At 42.2% G+C, this 22,830-nt stretch overlaps 2 protein-coding genes across 5 annotated transcripts in view; one reads left to right on the top strand and one right to left on the bottom strand.

Annotated features, from left to right (window-relative positions):
• The window catches only part of LOC139753403 (uncharacterized), a 298,486-nt gene that overhangs the window by 110,502 nt on the left and 165,154 nt on the right, over positions 1-22,830 (bottom strand). The window lies entirely within an intron of this gene.
• Positions 1-22,830, top strand: part of LOC139753387 (aminoacylase-1B-like) — an 89,531-nt gene that overhangs the window by 53,693 nt on the left and 13,008 nt on the right. For all 4 annotated transcript variants that reach the window (XM_071669846.1, XM_071669855.1, XM_071669826.1 and 1 more), the window contains one exon: positions 8,165-8,225. In XM_071669846.1, coding sequence (XP_071525947.1) covers positions 8,165-8,225 — 61 coding nt within the window. The remainder of the gene's footprint in view (positions 1-8,164; positions 8,226-22,830) is intronic.

The raw sequence follows: 22,830 nt of genomic DNA, 5'->3' as shown, positions 1-22,830 counted from the left end.
GAGAGATGTGTGGAAATAAAAAGAGCGTGGTTGAGAGAGCAGAAGAGGGTGGTTTGAAGTGGTTTGGGCACATGGAGAGAATGAGTGAGGAAAGATTGACCAAGAGGATATATGTGTCGGAGGTGGAGGGAACGAGGAGAAGCGGGAGACCAAATTGGAGGTGGAAAGATGGAGTGAAAAAGATTTTGTGTGATCGGGGCCTGAACATGCAGGAGGGTGAAAGGAGGGCAAGGAATAGAGTGAATTGGAGCGATGTGGTATACCGGGGTTGACATGCTGCCAGTGGAGTGAATCAAGGCATGTGAAGCGTCTGGGGTAAACCATGGAAAGCTGTGTAGGTATGTATATTTGCGTGTGTGGACGTATGTATATACATGTGTATGGGGGGGGTTGGGCCATTTCTTTCGTCTGTTTCCTTGCGCTACTTCGCAAACACGGGAGACAGCGACAAAGTATAATAAAAAAAAAAAAAATATGAAGATGTTCTGGAAGGAGGTAAATAAAGTGCATAAGACAATGGAGCAAATGGGAACTTCAGTGAAGGGGGCTAATGGGAAGGTGATAACAAGTAGTGGTAATGTGAGAAGGAGATGGAGTGAGTATTTTGAAGGTTTGTTGAATGTGTTTGATGATAGAGTGGCAGATATAGGGTGTTTTGGTCGAGGTGGTGTACAAAGTGAGAGGGTTAGGGAAAATGATTTGGTAAAGAGAGAAGAGGTAGTAAAAGCTTTGCGGAAGATGAAAGCCGGCAAGGCAGCAGGTTTGGATGGTATTGCAGTGGAATTTATAAAAAAAGGAGGTGACCGTATTGTTGACTGGTTGGTAAGGTTATTTAATGTATGCATGATTCATGGTGAGGTGGCTGAGGATTCGCGGAATGTTTGCATAGTGCCATTGTACAAAGGGAAAGGGGATAAGAGTGAGTGCTCAAACTACAGAGGTATAAGTTTGTTGAGTATCCCTGGTAAATTAAATGAGAGGGTATTGATTGAGAGGGTGAAGGCATGTACAGAGCATCAGATTAGGGAAGAGCAGTGAGGTTTCAGTAGTGGTAGAGGATGTGTGGATCAGGTGTTTGCTTTGAAGAATGTATGTGAGAAATACTTAGAAAAGCAAATGGATTTGCATGTAGATTTATGGATCTGGAGAAGGCATATGATAGAGTTGATAGAGATGCTCTGTGGAAGGTACTAAGAATATATGGTGTGGGAGGCAAGTTGTTAGAAGCAGTGAAAAGTTTTTATCGAGGATGTAAGGCATGTGTATGTGTAGGAAGAGAGGAAAGTGATTGGTTCTCAGTGAATGTAGGTTTGCGGCAGGGGTGTGTGATGTCTCCATGGTTGTTTAATTTGTTTATGGATGGGGTTGTTAGGGAGGTGAATGCAAGAGTTTTGGAAAGAGGGGAAAGTATGAAATCTGTTGTGGATGAGAGAGCTTGGGAAGTGAGTCAGTTGTTGTTCGCTGATGATACAGCGCTGGTGGCTGATTCATATGAGAAACTGCAGAAGCTGGTGACTGAGTTTGGTAAAGTGTATGAAAGAGGAAAGTTAAGAGTAAATGTGAATAAGAGCAAGGTTATTATTTACAGTAGGGTTGAGGGTCAAGTCAATTGGGAGGTAAGTTTGAATGGAGGAAAACTGGAGGAAGTAAAGTGTTTTAGATATCTGGGAGTGGATCTGGCAGCGAATGGAACCATGGAAGCGGAAGTGAATCATAGGGTGGGGGAGGGGGCGAAAATCCTGGGAGCCTTGAAGAATGTGTTGAAATCGAGAACATTATCTCGGAAAGCAAAAATGGGTATGTTTGAAGGAATAGTGGTTCCAACAATGTTGTATGGTTGCGAGGCGTGGGCTATGGATAGAGTTGTGCGGAGGAGGGTGGATATGCTGGAAATGAGATGTTTGAGGACATTATGTGGTGTGAGGTGGTTTGATCGGGTAAGTAATGTAAGGGTAAGAGAGATGTGTGGAAATAAAAAGAGCATGGTTGAGAGAGCAGAAGAGGGTGTTTTGAAATAGTTTGGGCGCATGGAGAGAATGAGTGAGGAAAGATTGACCAAGAGGATATATGTGTCGAAGGTGAAGGGAATGAGGAGAAGTGGGAGACCAAATTGGAGGTGTAAAGATGGAGTGGAAAAGATTTTGTGTGATCGGGGCCTGAACATGCAGGAGGGTGAAAGGCGGGCAAGGAATAGAGTGAATTGGATTGATGTGGTATACCGGGGTCGATGTGCTGTCACTCGATTGAATCAGGGCATGTGAAGCGTCTGGGGTAAACCATGGAAAGTTCTGTTGGGCCTGGATGTGGAAAGGGAGCTGTGGATTCGGGCATTATTGCATGACAGCTAGAGACTGAGTGTGAACGAATGGGGCCTTTGTTGTCTTTTCCTAGTGCTACCTCGCACACTTGAGGAGGAGAGGGATGTTATTCCATGTGTGGCGAGGTGGCGATGGGAATGAATAAAGGCAGACAGTGTGAATTGTGTGCATGTGTATATATGTATGTGTCTGTGTGTGTATATATATGTGTACATTGAGATGTATGGGTATGTATATTTACGTGTGTGGATGTGTATGTATATACATGTGTATGGGGGTGGGTTGGGCCATTTCTTTCGTCTGTTTTCTTACGCCACCTCGCAAACGCGGGATACAGCAACAAAGCAAAATAAAAAAAAATCTCTCTTAACCTTTCATTACTTACTCGATCAAACCACCTCACACCATATATTGTCCTTAAGTATCTCATTTCCAGCACATCCACCCTCCTCCGCACAACTCTATCTATAGCCCACGCCTCGCAACCATATATCATTGTTGGAAACACTATTCCTTCAAACATACCCATTTTTGCTTTTCAAGATAACGTTCTCGCCTTTTACACATTTTTCAACAACTCCAGAACTTTCTCCCCCTCCCCACCCTATGATTCACTTCTGCTTCCATGGTTCCATCTGCTGCCAAATCCACTCCCAGATATCTAAAACATTTCACTTCCTCCAGTTTTTCTCTATTCAAAATTACCTCCCTATTGACTTGTCCCTCAACCCTACTGTACCTAATAACCTTGCTCTTATTCACATTTACTCTCAACTTTCTTCTTTCACATGCTTTACCAAACTCAGTCACCAGCTTCTGCAGTCTCTCACCTGAATGAGCCACCAGCGCTGTATCATTAGCAAACAACAACTGACTTACTTCCCAAGCTCTCTCAGCCACAACAGACTGCATACTTGCCCCTCTTTCCAAAACTCTTGCATTCACCTCCCGAACAACCCCATCCATAAACAAATTAAACAACCATGGAGACATCATGCACCCCTGCCGCAAACCAACATTCACTGAGAACCAGTCACTTTCCTCTCTTCCTACACGTACACATGGCTTACATCCTTGATAAAAACTTTTCACTGCTTCTAACAATTTGCCTCCCACACCATATATTCTTAATACCTTTCACAGAGCATATCTGTCAACTCTATCACATGCCTTCTCCAGATCCATAAATGCTACATACAAATCCATTTGGTTCTCTAAGTATTTCTCACATAATTCTTCAAAGCAAACACCTGATCCACACATCCTCTACCACTTCTGAAACTACACTGCTCTTCCCCAATCTGATGCTCTGTACATGCCTTCACCCTCTCAATCAATACACTCCCATATAATTTCCCTGGAATACTCAACAAACTTTGTCGCTGTGTCCTGCGTTAGTGAGGTAGTGCAAGAAACAGATGAAAGAATGGCCCAACCCACCCACATACTCATGTATATACATACACGTCCACACACGTACATATACATACCTATACATCTCAATGTATATATATATATATAGACACACAGACATATACATATATACACATGTACATAATTCATACTGTCTGCCCTTATTCATTCCCGTCGCCACCCCGCCACACATGAAATGAAAACCCCTTCTCCCCGCATATGCGTGAGGTAGTGCTAGGTAAAGACAACAAAGGCCACATTCGTTCACACTCAGTCTCTAGCTGTCATGTATAATGCACCAAAACCACAGTTCCCTTTCCACATCCAGGCCCCACAGAACTTTCCATGGTTTACCCCAGATGCTTTCCTTGCTTCATATGGGCTGTAAATGCAGATTAAAAAAACAAAAATGGGAGTGGCTTTTAGAGATATAAGTACGAAGACTGAAGGTGAAATTTGAAATATTAAGATGTTTTTTGAGATACATTAAGCAAGGATGTTGTAATCATAACAGTTATCATAGTGTTAGAAAGTAGGAAAATTACAAGAGCTCTCTGGAAAAGGAATTAATTTTTCAGTTGGTAATTGTGACAAGGAGTGATTTATTGCACATGAAAGCATGCAGTTAAATCATGATTTTGTAACTTTCAAATGGCTGATAGATTGCAGGTAGTTCATTAATTTCCTTGAGAAATTGTGTTGTTCATGAAATATTATAGACAGGAATAATACTGAAAAGAAAATGATGGATGAAATAAGTGGAGCAATAAGGATTTGATTGGTCCGTAATATACAGTTTGACCGAAAAACACTAAATACCATTAAACCATTTCTTTTGTCCATTGTTTTATATTTTGAAAAATAACAAATTTGAATGTTGTGTTTTTCCAAATATTATTTACTGTAAAGGCTTTACAAAAAGAGGAAATGATATGGGTTGGAATAAGGTGGTGAAAGTGAGTGAGCTTGGAAAAGAGGCTTTTGGGTAAGGAGTAGTGAAGCAGTTCTTACATGTGCAAGAGAAGTGTGTGGCATACAGAAAGCAGGAGGTGGACAATTGAGAGGAGGTTAGTGAATGGTGGGATGAAGAAAATAACTTGTTAGTGAAAAAGAAGAGGTGTGTTGGTCTCACTTGCAAGGAAAGAGTGGGAGTGTGAATGATTGGGATATGTACAAGAAAAAATTGCAGGAGGTCAACAGGAAGGTGAAAGGGCCAAAAGAAAAAAAAAAAAGAGGACAAGGGAGAATTAGGTTAAGTAATTATCGGCAAACCTCATGATTAATAGGAAAATGTTGTGGAAGGAGATCAACAGTGTGAAGAAAACAAGAAAATAAATGGGAGCATCAGTGAAGGAAGCAGATAGTGGAGTGGTAACAGGAAGAGATTAGGTAAAGAAGGGTGGAGTATTTTGAAGGACTGTTGATTGTGTTCAGTGATAAGGTGGCAGGTATGGGGCATTTTGGACATTGAAGTATGCAAAGTGAAAGTAATGGCAAGTGGTTTGGTGAAAAGAGATGTGGTGAAAGCCTCACATAAGATGAAGTATGGCGAAATAGCTGGAGTAGATGTGATTTTGGTTGAACTTCTTAAGAAAGGGGGTGACTGTGCTGTTGTGGTTAGTTAGGATATTCAATGTATATGTGACTTATGGTGAGAAGCCCAAAGATTGGTGGAATACATATGTAGTGTCATCATATAGAGACATGGGCCACAAAAAAGAATATTCTAATTGCAGAGGTATAAGTTGTGTGGAAGGGTGGTAATTGAGAGGGTTGGCATGCACAGAACATCAAGTTAAGGAGGAACAAGATAGTTTTAGGAGTGTTGGAGGATATGTGAATCAGGTGTTAACTTTGAAGAAAAAGAGAAGAATTTGTAAAGGGTATTTATGGATCTGGAAAAGAAACAAAGTAGGGTCGATAGCAATGCATTATGGAAGGGGCTATGAATATATGGTGTAAAGGAAAGGCTTTAGAGGAAGTGGGGAGTTTTAATCGAAAGAGTAAGGCATGTGTGCGAGTAGGAAGTGAGGAGGGTGAGTGGTTCCAGTTGAAAGTGAGGCTAAAGCAAAGCTAAGTGATGTCAACATGGCTGTTTAATCTATTTGGTAGGTGGTTGGTGATGAAGAGAATACAAAGCTCTTGGAGAAAGGAGCAAGTTGTCAGCCTGTCAGGGATGGGGATGAGTAAGTTATGTTTGCTGATAACACAGTACTGCAGGAAGTGAAGTGTTTTGACACCTGGGAGGTGACATGGCAATGAATGGCACCATTGGAGCAAAAATTAATCATAGGGTTGGGGAGGGGGTGAAGATATCAACTGCTTTTTCTTATTCAAATCTTCCATCAATGCCATGTCATCAGTTAACAGCAGCTGACTCACCTTCTAGGCCACCCACACCCTCAACAGACTGCAAACCTACCCACATCTCCAAGAGTCTTACAATTACTTTTCTCACCAACCCATCAATAAACAGATTAAACAGCCAAGGTGACAGCAAACACCCCTTATGCAAACCTCAGCTGGAACCTTGCACACTCTTCTCTACCTATTTGCATACATGCTTAACTCTCTTAAAAACATCTCCTCACTGCATCTAAAAGCTTTTTCTCCCACACCATATGTTCTTAAGACCTTCCACAAGGTATCTCAGTCAACCCTGTCATATGGTTTCTCTAAACCTACAAATACCACATACACATCTTTCTAGTTTTCTAAGTATTTCTCACCTACATTCTTCAAAGCGAACACATGATCCGCACATGCTTCACCACTCCTGAAAACAAAATTTTCCTCTCTAATCTGATACTCTGTGCTTGCAACTATTATTTCAATCACCGCTCTTCCATACAACTTACCAGGTAGACTCAACAAACTTATACCTCTGTAATTCAAACACCCACCATTGTCCCCCTTGCCTTTCCCCAGTGGCACTATATGTGCATTCTGCCAATTCTGTCACCTTTCCATGATCCATACTTACACCGAGGATCTTAATTGACCAGTCAAGAACACAATTATCCCCTTTCTGAAGAAAAATTGTAATAACATCCACTTCACCTGCCTATTTATATATTTATCGATTGGTACTTCAGGGCCAGTTTCTAAAGGCTCTTGCAGCCCAGGGCTGCAGGTGAGGCTTAGTTTAAAGTAGAGTGGAAGAATAATTTGTATAGGATGTTATGGAATATTATTCTTGTCTAAATTTAGTGTTAGTCAGTATTCTGGGGGCATTTAGTAAGTGTTTTGCTCGTGTGTTGTTGTGGGGAATGAATGCCACTAGTGTGTTGTATGTGATGCCTAGAATGGGTAGGATTTTGTTCAGAGTGTTCATTCAAGGAATCAGGAGGGTATGAGTTGGATTCATATCTTTCTAGGTTTAAAAGAGTTGTTGATGGCTTCTGTGGAGATGGAGACCTTATGAGAATCTGGGTTACTTTACTCTAGTTGTGTAATGTAGTGCTGCATGTTTGATATTGCTACTGTGGTGTTAGGATATTGTAACATGATTGTAAGATCATCTCCATATGATAGGACCTTCATTTTGAGGTTTGCCTAAGGTAGTGGGAGGTTGTGTAGGAAGAGATTGAGGAGAGTAGGAGAAAGAACTGCTCCTTGGGGAATTTCATTGTTATCAGACTCTGCATATTTGAGGTTACACTGTCGGGGAAAAGTCACCTTTGGGAATGCAGACTCATAAAAGAACTTTTCACTTCAAAGAAGATTCATTTCCCTGCTGCTGGAAGTAGCACAGCTTTGGGCTACAAGAGCCCTAAGAAAGAGGTCCTGGGTAACACCTGGACTGTTTCATAGAAATTGGCCCTGGGGTAATCATAGATAAATAAACATGCTCATGGAGAGTGTTATCATGCTTCTTCTGTGGAGTTAACACTGTATCATGGGTGAACAGTCTCTTCAAAGAACTTTTTATCCTAAAGGTGAAGGTCCCAGGCAATACCAGGACTCCTTTACAGAAATTGCCCCTTAGGTAATTCCAAATAGATGAAATAAATACACTGCTGTGGTATTATGAATAAGAAATGAATGTACTCTTTGCCCAAGAGAAGGTTTTTGACTCAAATGTACAAAACCAAGCATGGACTGACCAACAAATAATCATCTAAACCTCTCTGAATTACTACTGCCAAATTATGGATGGAGAAGTTAATTTTAGTTATCATTTGTTTGTGAGGTTGTATATATGTGAATGTGTCACTGCCTTAACAAATAATTATTGTGTCTAAAGGTTGAATACAATTTAATCATTTTGCGGTACCATGGTTTTTATATCTTATGCTGAAGGACCTAGTTAATGAGGTTGTTTGAATGACACTTGATACATGAAGATATTGTTTTAGTTTAGTCTACCAATATATATAAGCCCTATATCTGTAGTTTATGTTGCCTCCTCTAACTGAATATTTTGCTTGCAGAGGTGTACGTCTGGAGAAGGAAATATTTCCAGCCTCTACAGATATGAAGTTTGTCAGAAAGGTATGTATTACTGATATATAGATGCTTGTGGCATGAGAAGAGTGGGAGGTGAGTTGATTAGAAAGGGTAGTGAGTGGTGGTATGAAGAAGTAAGATTATTAGTGAAAGAGAAGAGAGAGGCATTTAGACGATTTTTGCAGGGAAAAAATGCAATTGAGTGGGAGATGTATAAAAGAAAAAGACAGGAGGTCGAGAGAAAGGTGCAAGAGGTGAAAAAGAGGGCAAATGAGAGTTGGGGTGAGAGAGTATCATTATATTTTAGGGAGAATAAAAAGGTGTTCTGGAAGGAGGTAAATAAAGTGCGTAAGACAAGGAAGCAAATGGGAACTTCAGTGAAGGGCGCAAATGGGGAGGTGATGACAAGTAGTGATGATGTGAGAAGGAGATGGAGTGAGTATTTTGAAGGTTTGTTGAATGTGTTTGATGATAGAGTGGCAGATATAGGGTGTTTTGGTCGAGGTGGTGTGCAAAGTGAGAGGGTTAGGGAAAATGATTTGGTAAACAGAGAAGAGGTAGTAAAAGCTTTGCGGAAGATGAAAGCCGGCAAGGCAGCAGGTTTGGAAGGTATTGCAGTGGAATTTATTAAAAAAGGGGGTGACTGTATTATTGACTGGTTGGTAAGGTTATTTAATGTATGTATGATTCATGGTGAGGTGCCTGAGGATTGGCGGAATGCGTGCTTAGTGCCATTGTACAAGGGCAAAGGGGATAAGAGTGAGTGCTCAAATTTCAGAGGTATAAGTTTGTTGAGTATTCCTGGTAAATTATATGGGAGGGTATTGATTGAGAGGGTGAAGGCATGTACAGAGCATCAGATTGGGGAAGAGCAGTGTGGTTTCAGAAGTGGTAGAGGATGTGTGGATCAGGTGTTTGCTTTGAAGAATGTATGTGAGAAATACTTAGAAAAGCAAATGGATTTGTATGTAGCATTTATGGATCTGGAGAAGGCATATGATAGAGTTGATAGAGATGCTCTGTGGAAGGTATTAAGAATATATGGTGTGGGAGGCAAGTTGTTAGAAGCAGTGAAAAGTTTTTATCGAGGATTTAAGGCATGTGTACGTGTAGGAAGAGAGGAAAGTGATTGCTTCTCAGTGAATGTAGGTTTGCGGCAGGGGTGTGTGATGTCTCCATGGTTGTTTAATTTGTTTATGGATGGGGTTGTTAGGGAGGTAATGCAAGAGTTTTGGAAAGAGGGGCAAGTATGAAGTCTGTTGTGGATGAGAGAGCTTGGGAAGTGAGTCAGTCGTTGTTCGCTAATGATACAGCACTGGTGGCTGATTCATGTGAGAAACTGCAGAAGCTGGTGACTGAGTTTGGTAAAGTGTGTGAAAGAAGAAAGTTAAGAGTAAATGTGAATAAGAGCAAGGTTATTAGGTACAGTAGGGTTGAGGGTCAAGTCAATTGGGAGGTAAGTTTGAATGGAGAAAAACTGGAGGAAGTGAAATGTTTTAGACATCTGGGAGTGGATCTGGCAGCGGATGGAACCATGGAAGCGGAAGTGGATCATAGGGTGGGGGAGGGGGCGAAAATCCTGGGAGCCTTGAAGAATGTGTGGAAGTCGAGAACATTATCTCAGAAAGCAAAAATGGGTATGTTTGAAGGAATAGTGGTTCCAACAATGTTGTATGGTTGCGAGGCGTGGGCTATGGATAGAGTTGTGCGCAGGAGGGTGGATGTGCTGGCAAATGAGATGTTTGAGGACATTGTGTGGTGTGAGGTGGTTTGATCGAGTAAGTAACGTAAGGGTGAGAGAGATGTGTGGAAATAAAAAGATCGTGGTTGAGAGAGCAGAAGAGAGTGTTTTGAAATGGTTTGGGCACATGGAGAGAATGAGTGAGTAAAGATTGACCAAGAGGATATATGTGTCGGAGGTGGAGGGAACGAGGAGGAGTGGGAGACCAAATTGGAGGTGGAAAGATGGAGTGAAAAAGATTTTGTGTGATCGGGGCCTGAACATGCAGGAGGGTGAAAGGAGGGCAAGGAATAGAGTGAATTGGATCGATGTGGTATACTGGGGTTGACGTGCTGTCAGTGGATTGAATCAGGACATGTGAAGCGTCTGGGGTAAACCATGGAAAGCTGTGTAGGTATGTATATTTGCGTGTGTGGACGTGTATGTATATACATGTGTATGGGGGTGGGTTGGGCCATTTCTTTCGTCTGTTTCCTTGCGCTACCTCGCAGACGCGGGAGACAGCGACAAAGCAAAAAAAAAAAGATATATATATATATATATATATATATATATTTTGCTTTCCGAGATAATGTTCTCGACTTCCACACATTTTTCAAGGCCCCCAGGATTTTCGCCCCCTCCCCCACCCTATGATCCACTTCCGCTTCCATGGTTCCATCCGCTGCCAGATCCACTCCCAGATATCTAAAACACTTCACTTCCTCCAGTTTCTCTCCATTCAAACTCACCTCCCAATTGACTTGACCCTCAACCCTACTGTACCTAATAACCTTGCTCTTATTCACATTTACTCTTAACTTTCTTCTTCCACACCTTTTCCAAACTCAGTCACCAGCTTCTGCAGTTTCTCACATGAATCAGCCACCAGCGCTGTATCATCAGCGAACAACAACTGACTCACTTCCCAAGCTCTCTCATCCCCAACAGACTTCATACTTGCCCCTCTTTCCAAAACTCTTGCATTCACCTCCCTAACAACCCCATCCATAAACATATTAAACAACCATGGAGACATCTCGGAAAGCAAAAATGGGTATGTTTGAAGGAATAGTGGTTCCAACAATGTTGTATGGTTGCGAGGCGTAGGCTATGGATAGAGTTGTGCACAGGAGGATGGATGTGCTGGAAATGAGATGTTTGAGGACAATGTGTGGTGTGAGGTGGTTTGATCGAGTGAGTAACGTAAGGGTAAGAGAGATGTGTGGAAATAAAAAGAGCGTGGTTGAGAGAGCAGAAGAGGGTGTTTTGAAGTGGTTTGGGCACATGGAGAGGATGAGTGAGGAAAGATTGACCAAGAGGATATATGTGTCGGAGGTGGAGGGAACAAGGAGAAGAGGGAGACCAAATTGGAGGTGGAAAGATGGAGTGAAAAAGAGGGTTGACGTGCTGTCAGTGGATTGAAGCAAGGCATGTGAAGCGTCTGGGGTAAACCATGGAAAGCTGTGTAGGTATGTATATTTGCGTGTGTGGACGTATGTATATACATGTGTATGGGGGGGGGGGTTGGGCCATTTCTTTCGTCTGTTTCCTTGCGCTACCTCACAAATGCGGGAGACAGCGACAAATTATAATAATAATAAAAAAAAAAAATATATATATATATATATATATATATATATATATGTTACAGAGGTATAAGTTTGTTGAGTATTCCTGGTAAATTATATGGGAGGGTATTGATTGAGAGGGTGAAGGCATGTACAGAGCATCAGATTGGGGAAGAGCAGTGCGGTTTCAGAAGTGGTAGAGGATGTGTGGATCAGGTGTTTGCTTTGAAGAATGTATGTGAGAAATACTTAGAAAAGCAAATGGATTTGTATGTAGCATTTATGGATCTGGAGAAGGCATATGATAGAGTTGATAGAGATGCTCTGTGGAAGGTATTAAGAATATATGGTGTGGGAGGCAAGTTGTTAGAAGCAGTGAAAAGTTTTTATCGAGGATGTAAGGCATGTGTACGTGTAGGAAGAGAGGAAAGTGATTGGTTCTCAGTGAATGTAGGTTTGCGGCAGGGGTGTGTGATGTCTCCATGGTTGTTTAATTTGTTTATGGATGGGGTTGTTAGGGAGGTAAATGCAAGAATCCTGGAAAGAGGGGCAAGTATGAAGTCTGTTGGGGATGAGAGAGCTTGGGAAGTGAGTCAGTTGTTGTTCGCTGATGATACAGCGCTGGTGGCTGATTCATGTGAGAAACTGCAGAAGCTGGTGACTGAGTTTGGTAAAGTGTGTGGAAGAAGAAAGTTAAGAGTAAATGTGAATAAGAGCAAGGTTATTAGGTACAGTAGGGTTGAGGGTCAAGTCAATTGGGAGGTGAGTTTGAATGGAGAAAAACTGGAGGAAGTGAAGTGTTTTAGATATCTGGGAGTGGATCTGTCAGCGGATGGAACCATGGAAGCGGAAGTGGATCATAGGGTGGGGGAGGGGGCGAAAATTTTGGGAGCCTTGAAAAATGTGTGGAAGTCGAGAACATTATCTCGGAAAGCAAAAATGGGTATGTTTGAAGGAATAGTGGTTCCAACAATGTTGTATGGTTGCGAGGCGTGGGCTATGGATAGAGTTGTGCGCAGGAGGATGGATGTGATGGAAATGAGATGTTTGAGGACAATGTGTGGTGTGAGGTGGTTTGATCGAGTAAGTAACGTAAGGGTAAGAGAGGTGTGGAAATAAAAAGAGCGTGGTTGAGAGAGCAGAAGAGGGTGTTTTGAAATGGTTTGGGCACATGGAGAGAATGAGTGAGGAAAGATTGACCAAGAGGATATATGTGTCAGAGGTGGAGGGAACGAGGAGAAGAGGGAGACCAAATTGGAGGTGGAAAGATGGAGTGAAAAAGATTTTGTGTGATCGGGGCCTGAACATGCAGGAGGGTGAAAGGAGGGCAAGGAATAGAGTGAATTGGAGCGATGTCGTATACAGGGGTTGACGTGCTGTCAGTGGAGTGAATCAAGGCATGTGAAGCGTCTGGGGTAAACCATGGAAAGCTGTGTAGGTATGTATATTTGCGTGAGTGGACGTGTGTATGTACATGTGTATGGGGGGGGGGTTGGGCCATTTCTTTCGTCTGTTTCCTTGCGCTACCTCGCAAACGCGGGAGACAGCGACAAAGTATAAAAAAAAAAAAAAAAAAATATATATATATATATGTATATATATATATATATATATATATATATATATATATATATATATATATATATATATATATATATATATATTCCTATGAGTCCACGGGGAAAATGAAACACGAAAAGTTCCAAAGTGCACTTTCGTGTAATAATCACATCATCAGGGGAGACACAAGAGAGAAATATAACAGTCAGTTGATATACATCGAAGAGACGAAGCTAGGACACCATTTGGTAAACATGTGATTGTCCAAAACATGTTTCATTTTCCCCGTGGACTCATAGGAATATCTTCATCACACGCAAAATTGTGATCCTTTCCAATATATATATATATATATATATATATATATATATATATATATATATATATATATATATATATATATTTATTTGCTTTGTCGCTGTCTCCCGCGTTTGCGAGGTAGCGCAAGGAAACAGATGAAAGAAATGGCCCAACCCAACCCCATACACATGTATATACATACACGTCCACACACGCAAATATACATACCTATACATCTCAATATACACATATATATACACACAAAGACACGTACATATATACCCATGCACACAATTCACACTTTCTGCCTTTATTCATTCCCATCGCCACCTCACCACACATGGAATACCATCCCCCTCCCCCCTCATGTGTGCGAGGTAGTGCTAGGAAAAGACAACAAAGGCCCCATTCGTTCACACTCAGACTCTAGCTGTCATGCAATAATGCCCGAAACCACAGTTCCCTTTCCACATCCAGGCCCCACACAACTTTCCATTGTTTACCCCAGACGCTTCACATGCCCTGATTCAATCCACTGACAGAACGTCAATCCCAGTATACCACATTGATCCAATTCACTCTATTCCTTGCCCGCCTTTCACCCTCCTGCATGTTCAGGCCCCGATCACTCAAAATCTTTTTCACTCCCTCTTTCCACCTCCAATTTGGTCTCTCACTTCTCCTCGTTCCCTCCACCTCCGACACATATATCCTCTTGGTCAATCTTTCCTCACTCATTCTCTTCATGTGCCCAAACCATTTCAAAACACCCTCTTCTGCTCTCTCAACCACGCTCTTTTTATTTCCACACATCTCTCTTACCCTTACATTACTTACTCGACCAAACCACCTCACATCACATATTGTCCTGAAACATCTCATTTCCAGCACATCCACCCTCCTGCACACAACTCTATCCATAGCCCATGCCTCGCAACCATACAATATTGTTGGAACCACTATTCCTACAAACATACCCATTTTTGCTTTCCGAGATAATGTTCTCGACTTCCAAACTTTCTTCAAGGCTCCCAGGATTTTCGCCCCCTCCCCCACCCTATGATTCACTTCCGCTTCCATGGTTCCATCCGCTGCCAGATCCACTCCCAGATATCTAAAACACTTTACTTCCTCCAGTTTTTCTCCATTGAAACTTACCTCCCAATTGACTTGACCCTCAACCCTACTGTACCTAATAACCTTGCTCTTATTTACATTTACTCTTTCTTCTTTCACACACTTTACCAAACTCAGTCACCAGCTTCTGCAGTTTCTCACATGAATCAACCACCAGTGCTGTATCATCAGCGAACACCAATGACTCACTTCCCAAGCTCTCTCATCCACAACAGACTTCATACTTGCCCCTCTTTCCAAAACTCTTGCATTCACCTCCCTAACAACCCCATCCATAAACAAATTAAACAACCATGGGGACATCACACATCCCTGCCGCAAACCTACATTCACTGAGAACCAATCACTTTCCCCTCTTCCTACACGAACACATGCTTTACATCCTCGATAAAAACTTTTCACTGCTTCTAACAACTTGCCTCCCACACCATATATTCTTAATACCTTCCACAGAGCATCTCTATCAACTCTATCATATACCTTCTCCAGATCCATAAATGCTACATACAAAATCCATTTACTTTTCTAAGTATTTCTCACGTACATTTTTTAAAGCAAACACCTGATGCACACATCCTCTACTACTTCTTAAACCACACTGCTCTTCCCCAATCTGATGCTCTGTACATGCCTTCACCCTCTCAATCAATACCCTCCCATATAATTTACCAGGAATACTCAACAAACTTATACCTCTGTAATTTAAGCACTCACTCCTATCCCCTTTGCCTTTGTACAATGGCACTATGCAAACATTCCGCCAATCCTCAGGCACCTCACCATGAGTTATACATACATTAAATAACCTTACCAACCAGTCAACAATACAGTCACCCCCTTTTTTAATAGATTCCACTGCAATACCATCCATACCTGCTGCCTTGCCGGCTTTCATCTTCCGCAAAGCTTTTACTACCTCTTTTCTGTTTACCAAATCATTTTCCCTAACCCTCTCACTTTGCACACCACCTCGACCAAAACACCCTATATCTGCCACTCTATCATCAAACACATTCAACAAACCTTCAAAATACTCACTCCATCTCCTTCTCACATCACCACTACTTGTTATCACCTCCCCATTAGCCCCCTTCGCTGAAGTTCTCATTTGCTCCCTTGTCGTACGCACTTTATTTACCTCCTTCCAGAACATCTTTTTATTCTCCCTAAAATTTAATGATACTCTCTCACTCCAACTCTCATTTGGATGATTTTTGCAGGGAAAAAATGCAAATGAGTGGGAGATGTATAAAAGAAAGAGGCAGGAGGTCAAGAGAAAGGTGCAAGAGGTGAAAAAGAGGGCAAATGAGAGTTGGGTGAGAGTGTATCATTAAATTTTAGGGAGAATAAAAAGATGCTCTGGAAGGAGGTAAATAAAGTGCGTAAGACAAGAGAGCAAATGGGAACTTCAGTGAAGGGGGCTAATGGGGAGGTGATAACAAGTAGTGGTGATGTGAGAAGGAGATGGAGTGAGTATTTTGAAGGTTTGTTGAATGTGTTTGATGATAGAGTGGCAGATATAGGGTGTTTTGGTCGAGGTGGTGTGCAAAGTGAGAGGGTTAGGGAAAATGATTTGGTAAACAGAGAAGAGTTAGTAAAAGCTTTGCGGAAGATGAAAGCCGGCAAGGCAGCAGGTTTGGATGGTATTGCAGTGGAATTTATTAAAAAAGGAGGTGACTGTATTGATGACTGGTTGGTAAGGTAATTTAATGTATGTATAATTCATGGTGAGGTGCCTGAGGATTGGCGGAATGCTTGCATAATGCCATTGTACAAAGGCAAAGGGGATAAGAGTGAGTGGTCAAATTACAGAGGTATATGTTTGTTGAGTATTCCTGGTAAATTATATGTGAGGTTATTGATTGAGAGGGTGAAGGCATGTACAGAGCATCAGATTGGGGAAGAGCAGTGTGGCTTCAGAAGTGGTAGAGGATGTGTGGATCAGGTGTTTGCTTTGAAGAATGTATGTGAGAAATACTTAGAAATGCAAATGGATTTGTATGTAGCATTTATGGATCTGGAGAAGGCATATGATAGAGTTTATAGAGATGCTCTGTGGAAGGTATTAAGAGTATATGGTGTGGGAGGCAAGTTGTTAGAAGCAGTGAAAAGTTTTTATCGAGGATGTAAGGCATGTGTATGAATAGAAAGAGAGGAAAGTGATTGGTTCTCAGTGAATGTTGGTTTGCGGCAGGGGTGCTTGATGTCTCCATGGTTGTTTAATTTGTTTTTGGATGGGATTATTAGGGAGTTAAATGCAAGAGTTTTGAAAAGAGGGGCAAGTATGCAGTCATTTGTGGATGAGAGAGCTTGGGAAGTGAGTCAATTGTTGTTCGCTGATGATACAGCACTGGTGGCTGATTTGGGTGAGAAACTGCAGAAGCTGCTGACTGAGTATAGTAAAGTATGTGAAAGAAGAAAGTTAAGAGTAAATGTGAATAAGAGCAAGGTTATTAGGTACAGTAGGCTTGAGGGACAAGTCAATTGGGAGGTAAGTTTGAATGAAGAAAAACTGGAGGAAGTGAAGTGTTTTAGATATCTGGGAGTGTATTTGGCAGCAAATGAAACCATGGAAGCGGAAGTGAATCATAGGATGGGGGAGGTGGCGAAAATCCTGGGAGTCTTGAAGAATGTTTGGAAGTCGAGAACATTATCTCGGAAAGCAAAAATCGGTATGTTTGTAGGAATAGTGGTTCCAACAATATTGTATGGTTGTGAGGCGTGGGCTATGGATAGAGTTGTGCGCAGGAGGGTGGATGTGCTGGAAATGAGATGTTTGAGGACAATATGTGGTGTGAGGTGGTTTGATCGAGTAAGTAATGTAAGGGTGAGAGAGATGTGTGGAAATAAAAAGAGTGTGGTTGAGAGAGCAGAAGAGGGCGTTTTGAAATGGTTTGGGCACATGGAGAGAATGAGTGAGGAAAGATTGACCAAGAGGATATATGTGTCGGAGGTGGAGGGAACGAGGAGAAATGGGAGACCAAATTGGAGGTGGAAAGATGGAGTGAAAAAGATTTTGAGTGATCGGGGCCTGAACATGCAGGAGGGTGAAAGGCGGGCAAGGAATAGAGTGAATTGGATTGATGTGGTATACCGGGGTCGACGTGCTGTGAATGGATTGAATCAGGGCATGTGAAGCGTCTGGGGTAAACCATGGCAAGTTCTGTGGGGCCTGGATGTGGAAGGGGAACTGTGGTTTCAGGCATTATTGCATGTCAGCTAGAGACTGAGTGTGAACGAATGGGGCCTTTGTTGTCTTTTCCTATCGCAACCTCGCACACATGAGGGGGGAGGCGGATGTTATTCCATGTGTGGCGAGGTGGCGATGGGAATGAATAATTGCAGACAATGTGAGTTGTGTGCATGTGTATATATGTATGTGTCTGTGTGTGTATATATATGTGTACATTGAGATTTATGGGTATGTACATTTCCGTGTGTGGACGTGTATGTATATACATGTGTATGGGGGTGGGTTGGTCCATTTTTTTTGTCTGTTTCCTTGCGCTACCTCGCAAACGCGGGAGACAGCGACAAGGCAAAATAAATAAATGGATATGAATATGGGAGTATGTGATAGAGTTAAAGAAAGTAAATTCTAGATTGATATGGGTAAAACTGAAAGTTGATGGAGAGAGATGGGTGATTATAGGTGCATATGCAGGTGGGCATGAGAAGAAAGATCATGAGAGGCAAGTGTTTTGGGAGCAGCTGAATGAGTGTGTTAGTGGTTTTGATGCACAAGACCAGGTTATAGTGATGGGTGATTTGAATGCAAAGGTGATTAATGTGGCAGTTGAGGGAATAATTGGTATACATGGGGTGTTCAGTGTTGTAAATGGAAATGGTGAAGAGCTTGTAGATTTATGTGCTGAAAAAGGACTGGTGATTGGAAATCCCTGGCTTAAAAAGCGAGATATACTTAAGTATACGTATGTAACTAGGAGAGATGGCCAGAGAGCGTTATTGGATTACGTGTTAATTGATAGGCGCGCGAAAGAGAGACTTTTGGATGTTAATGTGCATAGAGGTGCAACTGGAGGGATGTCTGATCATTATCTTGTGGTGGCGAAGGTGAAGATTTGTAGGGGTTTTTAGAAAAGAAGAGAGAATGTTAGGGTGAAGAGAGTGGTGAGAGTAAGTGAGCTTGGGAAGGAGACTTGTGTGAGGAAGTACCAGGAGAGACTGAGTACAGAATGGAAAAAAGTGAGAACGAAGGACATAAGGGGAGTGGTGGAGGAATGGGATGTATTTAGGGAAGCAGTGATGGCTTGCGCAAAAGATGCTTGTGGCATGAGAAGCGTGGGAGGTGGGTTGACTAGAAATGGTAGTGAGTGGTGGGATAAAGAAATAGAATTATTAGTGAAAGAGAAGAGAGAGGCATTTGAACAATTTTTGCAGGGAAAAAATGCAAATGAGTAGGAGGTGTATAAAAGAAAGAGGCAGGAGATCAAGAGAAGGTGCAAGATGTGAAAAAGAGGGCAAATGAAAGTTGGGGTGAGAGAGTATCATCAAATTTTAGGGAGAATAAAAAGGTTTTTGGAAGGAGGTAAATAAAGTGCGTAAGACAATGGAGCAAATGGGAACTTCATTGAAGGGGGCTAATGGGGAGGTGATAACAAGTAGTGCTGATGTGAGAAGAAGATGGAGTGAGTATTTTGAAGGTTTGCTGAATGTGTTTGATGATAGAGTGACAGATATAGGGTGTTTTGGTTGAGGTGGTGTGCAAAGTGAGAGGGTTAGGGAAAATGATTTGGTAAATAGAGAAGAGGTAGTAATAACTTTGCGGAAGATGAAAGCCAGCAAGGCAGCAGGTTTGGATGGTATTGCAGTGGAATCTATTAAAAAAGGGGGTGGCTGTATTGTTGACTGGTTGGTAAGGTTATTTAATGTATGTATGATTCATGGTGAGGTGTGGCGGAATGCTTGCATAATGCCATTGTACAGAGGCAAAGGGGATAAAAGTGAGTGCTCAAATTACAGAGGTATAAGTTTGTTGAGTATTCTTGTTAAATTATATGGGAGGGTATTGATTGAGTGGGTGAAGGCATGTACAGAGCATCAGATTGGGGAAGAGCAGTGTGGCTTCAGAAGTGGTAGAGGATGCGTGGATCAGGTGTTTGCTTTGAAGAATGTGTGTGAGAAATACATAGAAAAGCAAATGGATTTGCATGTAGCATTTATGGATCTGGAGAAGGTATATGATAGAGTTGATAGAGATGCTCTGTGGAAGGTATTAAGAGTATATGGTGTGGGAGGCAAGTTGTTAGAAGCAGTGAAAAGTTTTTGTCGAGGATGTAAGGCATGTGTATGAATAGAAAGAGAGGAAAGTGATTGGTTCTCAGTGAATATTGGTTTGCGGCAGGGGTGCGTGATGTCTCCATGGTTGTTTAATTTGTTTATGGATGGGATTATTAGGGAGTTAAATGCAAGAGTTTTGGAAAGAGGGGCAAGTATGCAGTCATTTGTGGATGAGAGAGCTTGGGAAGTGAGTCAGTAGTTGTTCGCTGATGATACAGCACTGATGGCTGATTCGGGTGAGAAACTGCAGAAGCTGGTGACTGAGTTTAGTAAAGTATGTGAAAGAAGAAAGCTGAGAGTAAATGTGAATAAGAGCAAGGTTATTAGGTACAGTAGGGTTGAGGGACAAGTCAATTGGGAGGTAAGTTTCAATGGAGAAAAACTGGAGGAAGTGAAGTGTTTTAGATATCTGGGAGTGGATTTGGTAGCGAATGAAACCATGGAAGCGGAAGTGAATCATAGGGTAGGGGAGGGGGCGAAAATCCTGGGAGCCTTGAAGAAAGTTTGGAAGTCGAGAACATTATCTTGGAAAGCAAAAATGGGTATGTTTGTAGGAATAGTGGTTCCAACAATGTTGTATGTTTGCGAGGCATGGGCTATGAATAGAGGTGTGCGCAGGAGGGTGGATGTGCTGAAAATGAGATGTTTGAGGACAGTATGTGGTGTGAGGTGGTTTGATCGAGTAAGTAATGTAAGGGTAAGAGAGATGTGTGGAAATAATAAGAGTGTGGTTGAGATAGCAGAAGAGGGTGTTTTGAAATGGTTTGGGCACATGGAGAGAATGAGTGAGGGAAGATTGACCAAGAGGATATATGTGTCGGAGGTGGAGGGAACGAGGAGAAGTGGGAGACCAAATTGGAGGTGGAAAGATGGAGTGAAAAAGATTTTGAGTGATCGGGGTATGAACATGCAGGAGGGTGAAAGGCGTGCAAGGAATAGAGTGATTTGGACCGATGTGGTATCCCTGGGTCGACATGCTGTCAAAGGATTGAACCAGGGCATGTGAAGCGTCTGGGGTAAGCCATGGAAAGTTGTGTGGGGCCTGGATGTGGAAAGGGAGCTGTGGTTTCGGGCAATATTACATGACAGCTAGAGACTGAGCGTGAACGAATGGGGCCTTTGTTGTCTTTTCCTAGCGCTACCTCGCACACGTGAGGGGGGAGGGGGATGTTTTTCCATGTGTGGTGAGGTGGCGATGGGAATAGATAAAGGCAGACAGTATGAATTATGTACATGTGTATATATGTATATGTCTGTGTGTGTATATATATGTGTACATTGAGATGTATAGGTATGTATATTTGCGTGTGTGGACGTGTATGTATATACATGTGTATGGGGGTGGGTTGGGCCATTTCTTTCATCTGTTTCGTTGCGCTACTTCGCAAACGCGGGAGACAGCGACAAAACAAAATAATAAATGTGTATACATATTTTTTTTTTTTTTTTTGCCTTGTCGCTGTCTCCCGCGTTTCCGAGGTAGCACAAGGAAACAGACAAAAGAAATGGCCCAACCCACCCCCATACACATGTATATACATACGTCCACACACGCAAATATACATACCTACACAGCTTTCCATGGTTTACCCCAGACGCTTCACATGCCCTGATTCAATCCACTGATAGCACGTCAACCCCGGTATACCACATCGATCCAATTCACTCTATTCCTTGCCCTCCTTTCACCCTCCTGCATGTTCAGGCCCCGATCACACAAAATCTTTTTCACTCCATCTTTCCACCTCCAATTTGTTCTCCCACTTCTCCTCGTTCCCTCCACCTCCGACACATATATCCTCTTGGTCAATCTTTCCTCACTCATTCTCTCCATGTGCCCAAACCATTTCAAAACACCCTCTTCTGCTCTCTCAACAACGCTTTTTTTATTTCCACACATCTCTCTTACCCTTGCGTTACTTACTCGATCAAACCACCTCACACCACACATTGTCCTCAAACATCTCATTTCCAGCACAGCTATCCTCCTGCGCACAACTCTATCCAAAGCCCACGCCTCGCAACCATACAACATTGTTGGAACCACTATTCCTTCAAACATACCCATTTTTGCTTTCCGAGATAATGTTCTCGACTTCCACACATTCTTCAAGGCTCCAAGGATTTTCGCCCCCTCCCCCACCCTATGATCCACTTCCGCTTCCATGGTTTCCATCCGCTGCCAGATCCACTCCCAGATATCTAAAACACTTTACTTCCTCCAGTTTTTCTCCATTCAAACTTACCTCCCAGTTGACTTGACCCTCAACCCTACTGTACCTAATAACCTTGCTCTTATTCACATTTACTCTTAACTTTCTTCTTTCACACGCTTTACCAAACTCAGTCACCAGCTTCTGCAGTTTCTCACATGAATCAGCCACCAGCGCTGTATCATCAGCGAACAACAACTTACTCACTTCCCAAGCTCTCTCATCCCCAACAGACTTCATACTTGCCCCTCTTTCCAAAACTCTTGCATTTACCTCCCAAACAACCCCATCCATAAACAAATTAAACAACCATGGAGACATCAAACACCCCTGCCGCAAACCTACATTCACTGAGAACCAATCACTTTCCTCTCTTCCTACACGTACACATGCCTTACATCCTCGATAAAAACTTTTCACTGCTTCTAACAGCTTGCCTCCCTCTCCAAATATTATTGATACCTTCCACAGAGCATCTCTATCAACTCTATCATATGCCTTCTCCAGATCCATAAATGCTACATACAAAATCCATTTGCTTTTCTAAGTATTTCTCACATACATTCTTCAAAGCAAACACCTGATCCACACATCCTCTACCACTTCTGAAACCACACTGCTCTTCCCCAATCTGAGTTTGGTAAAGTGTGTGAAAGAAGAACGTTAAGAGTAAATGTGAATAAGAGCAAGGTTATTAGGTACAGTAGGGTTGAGGGTCAAGTCAATTGTGAGGTAAGTTTGAATGGAGAAAAACTGGAGGAAGTAAAGTGTTTTAGATATCTGGGAGTGGATCTGGCAGTGGATGGAACCATGGAAGCTGAAGTGAATCATAGGGTGGGGGAGGGGGC

Source organism: Panulirus ornatus, chromosome 2 (genome assembly GCF_036320965.1).
Source record: "Panulirus ornatus isolate Po-2019 chromosome 2, ASM3632096v1, whole genome shotgun sequence".
NCBI classification, from domain to species: domain Eukaryota; kingdom Metazoa; phylum Arthropoda; class Malacostraca; order Decapoda; family Palinuridae; genus Panulirus; species Panulirus ornatus.
The sequence above is the reverse complement of the archived record's forward strand: the minus strand, read 5'-3'. Positions and strand labels throughout refer to the sequence as shown.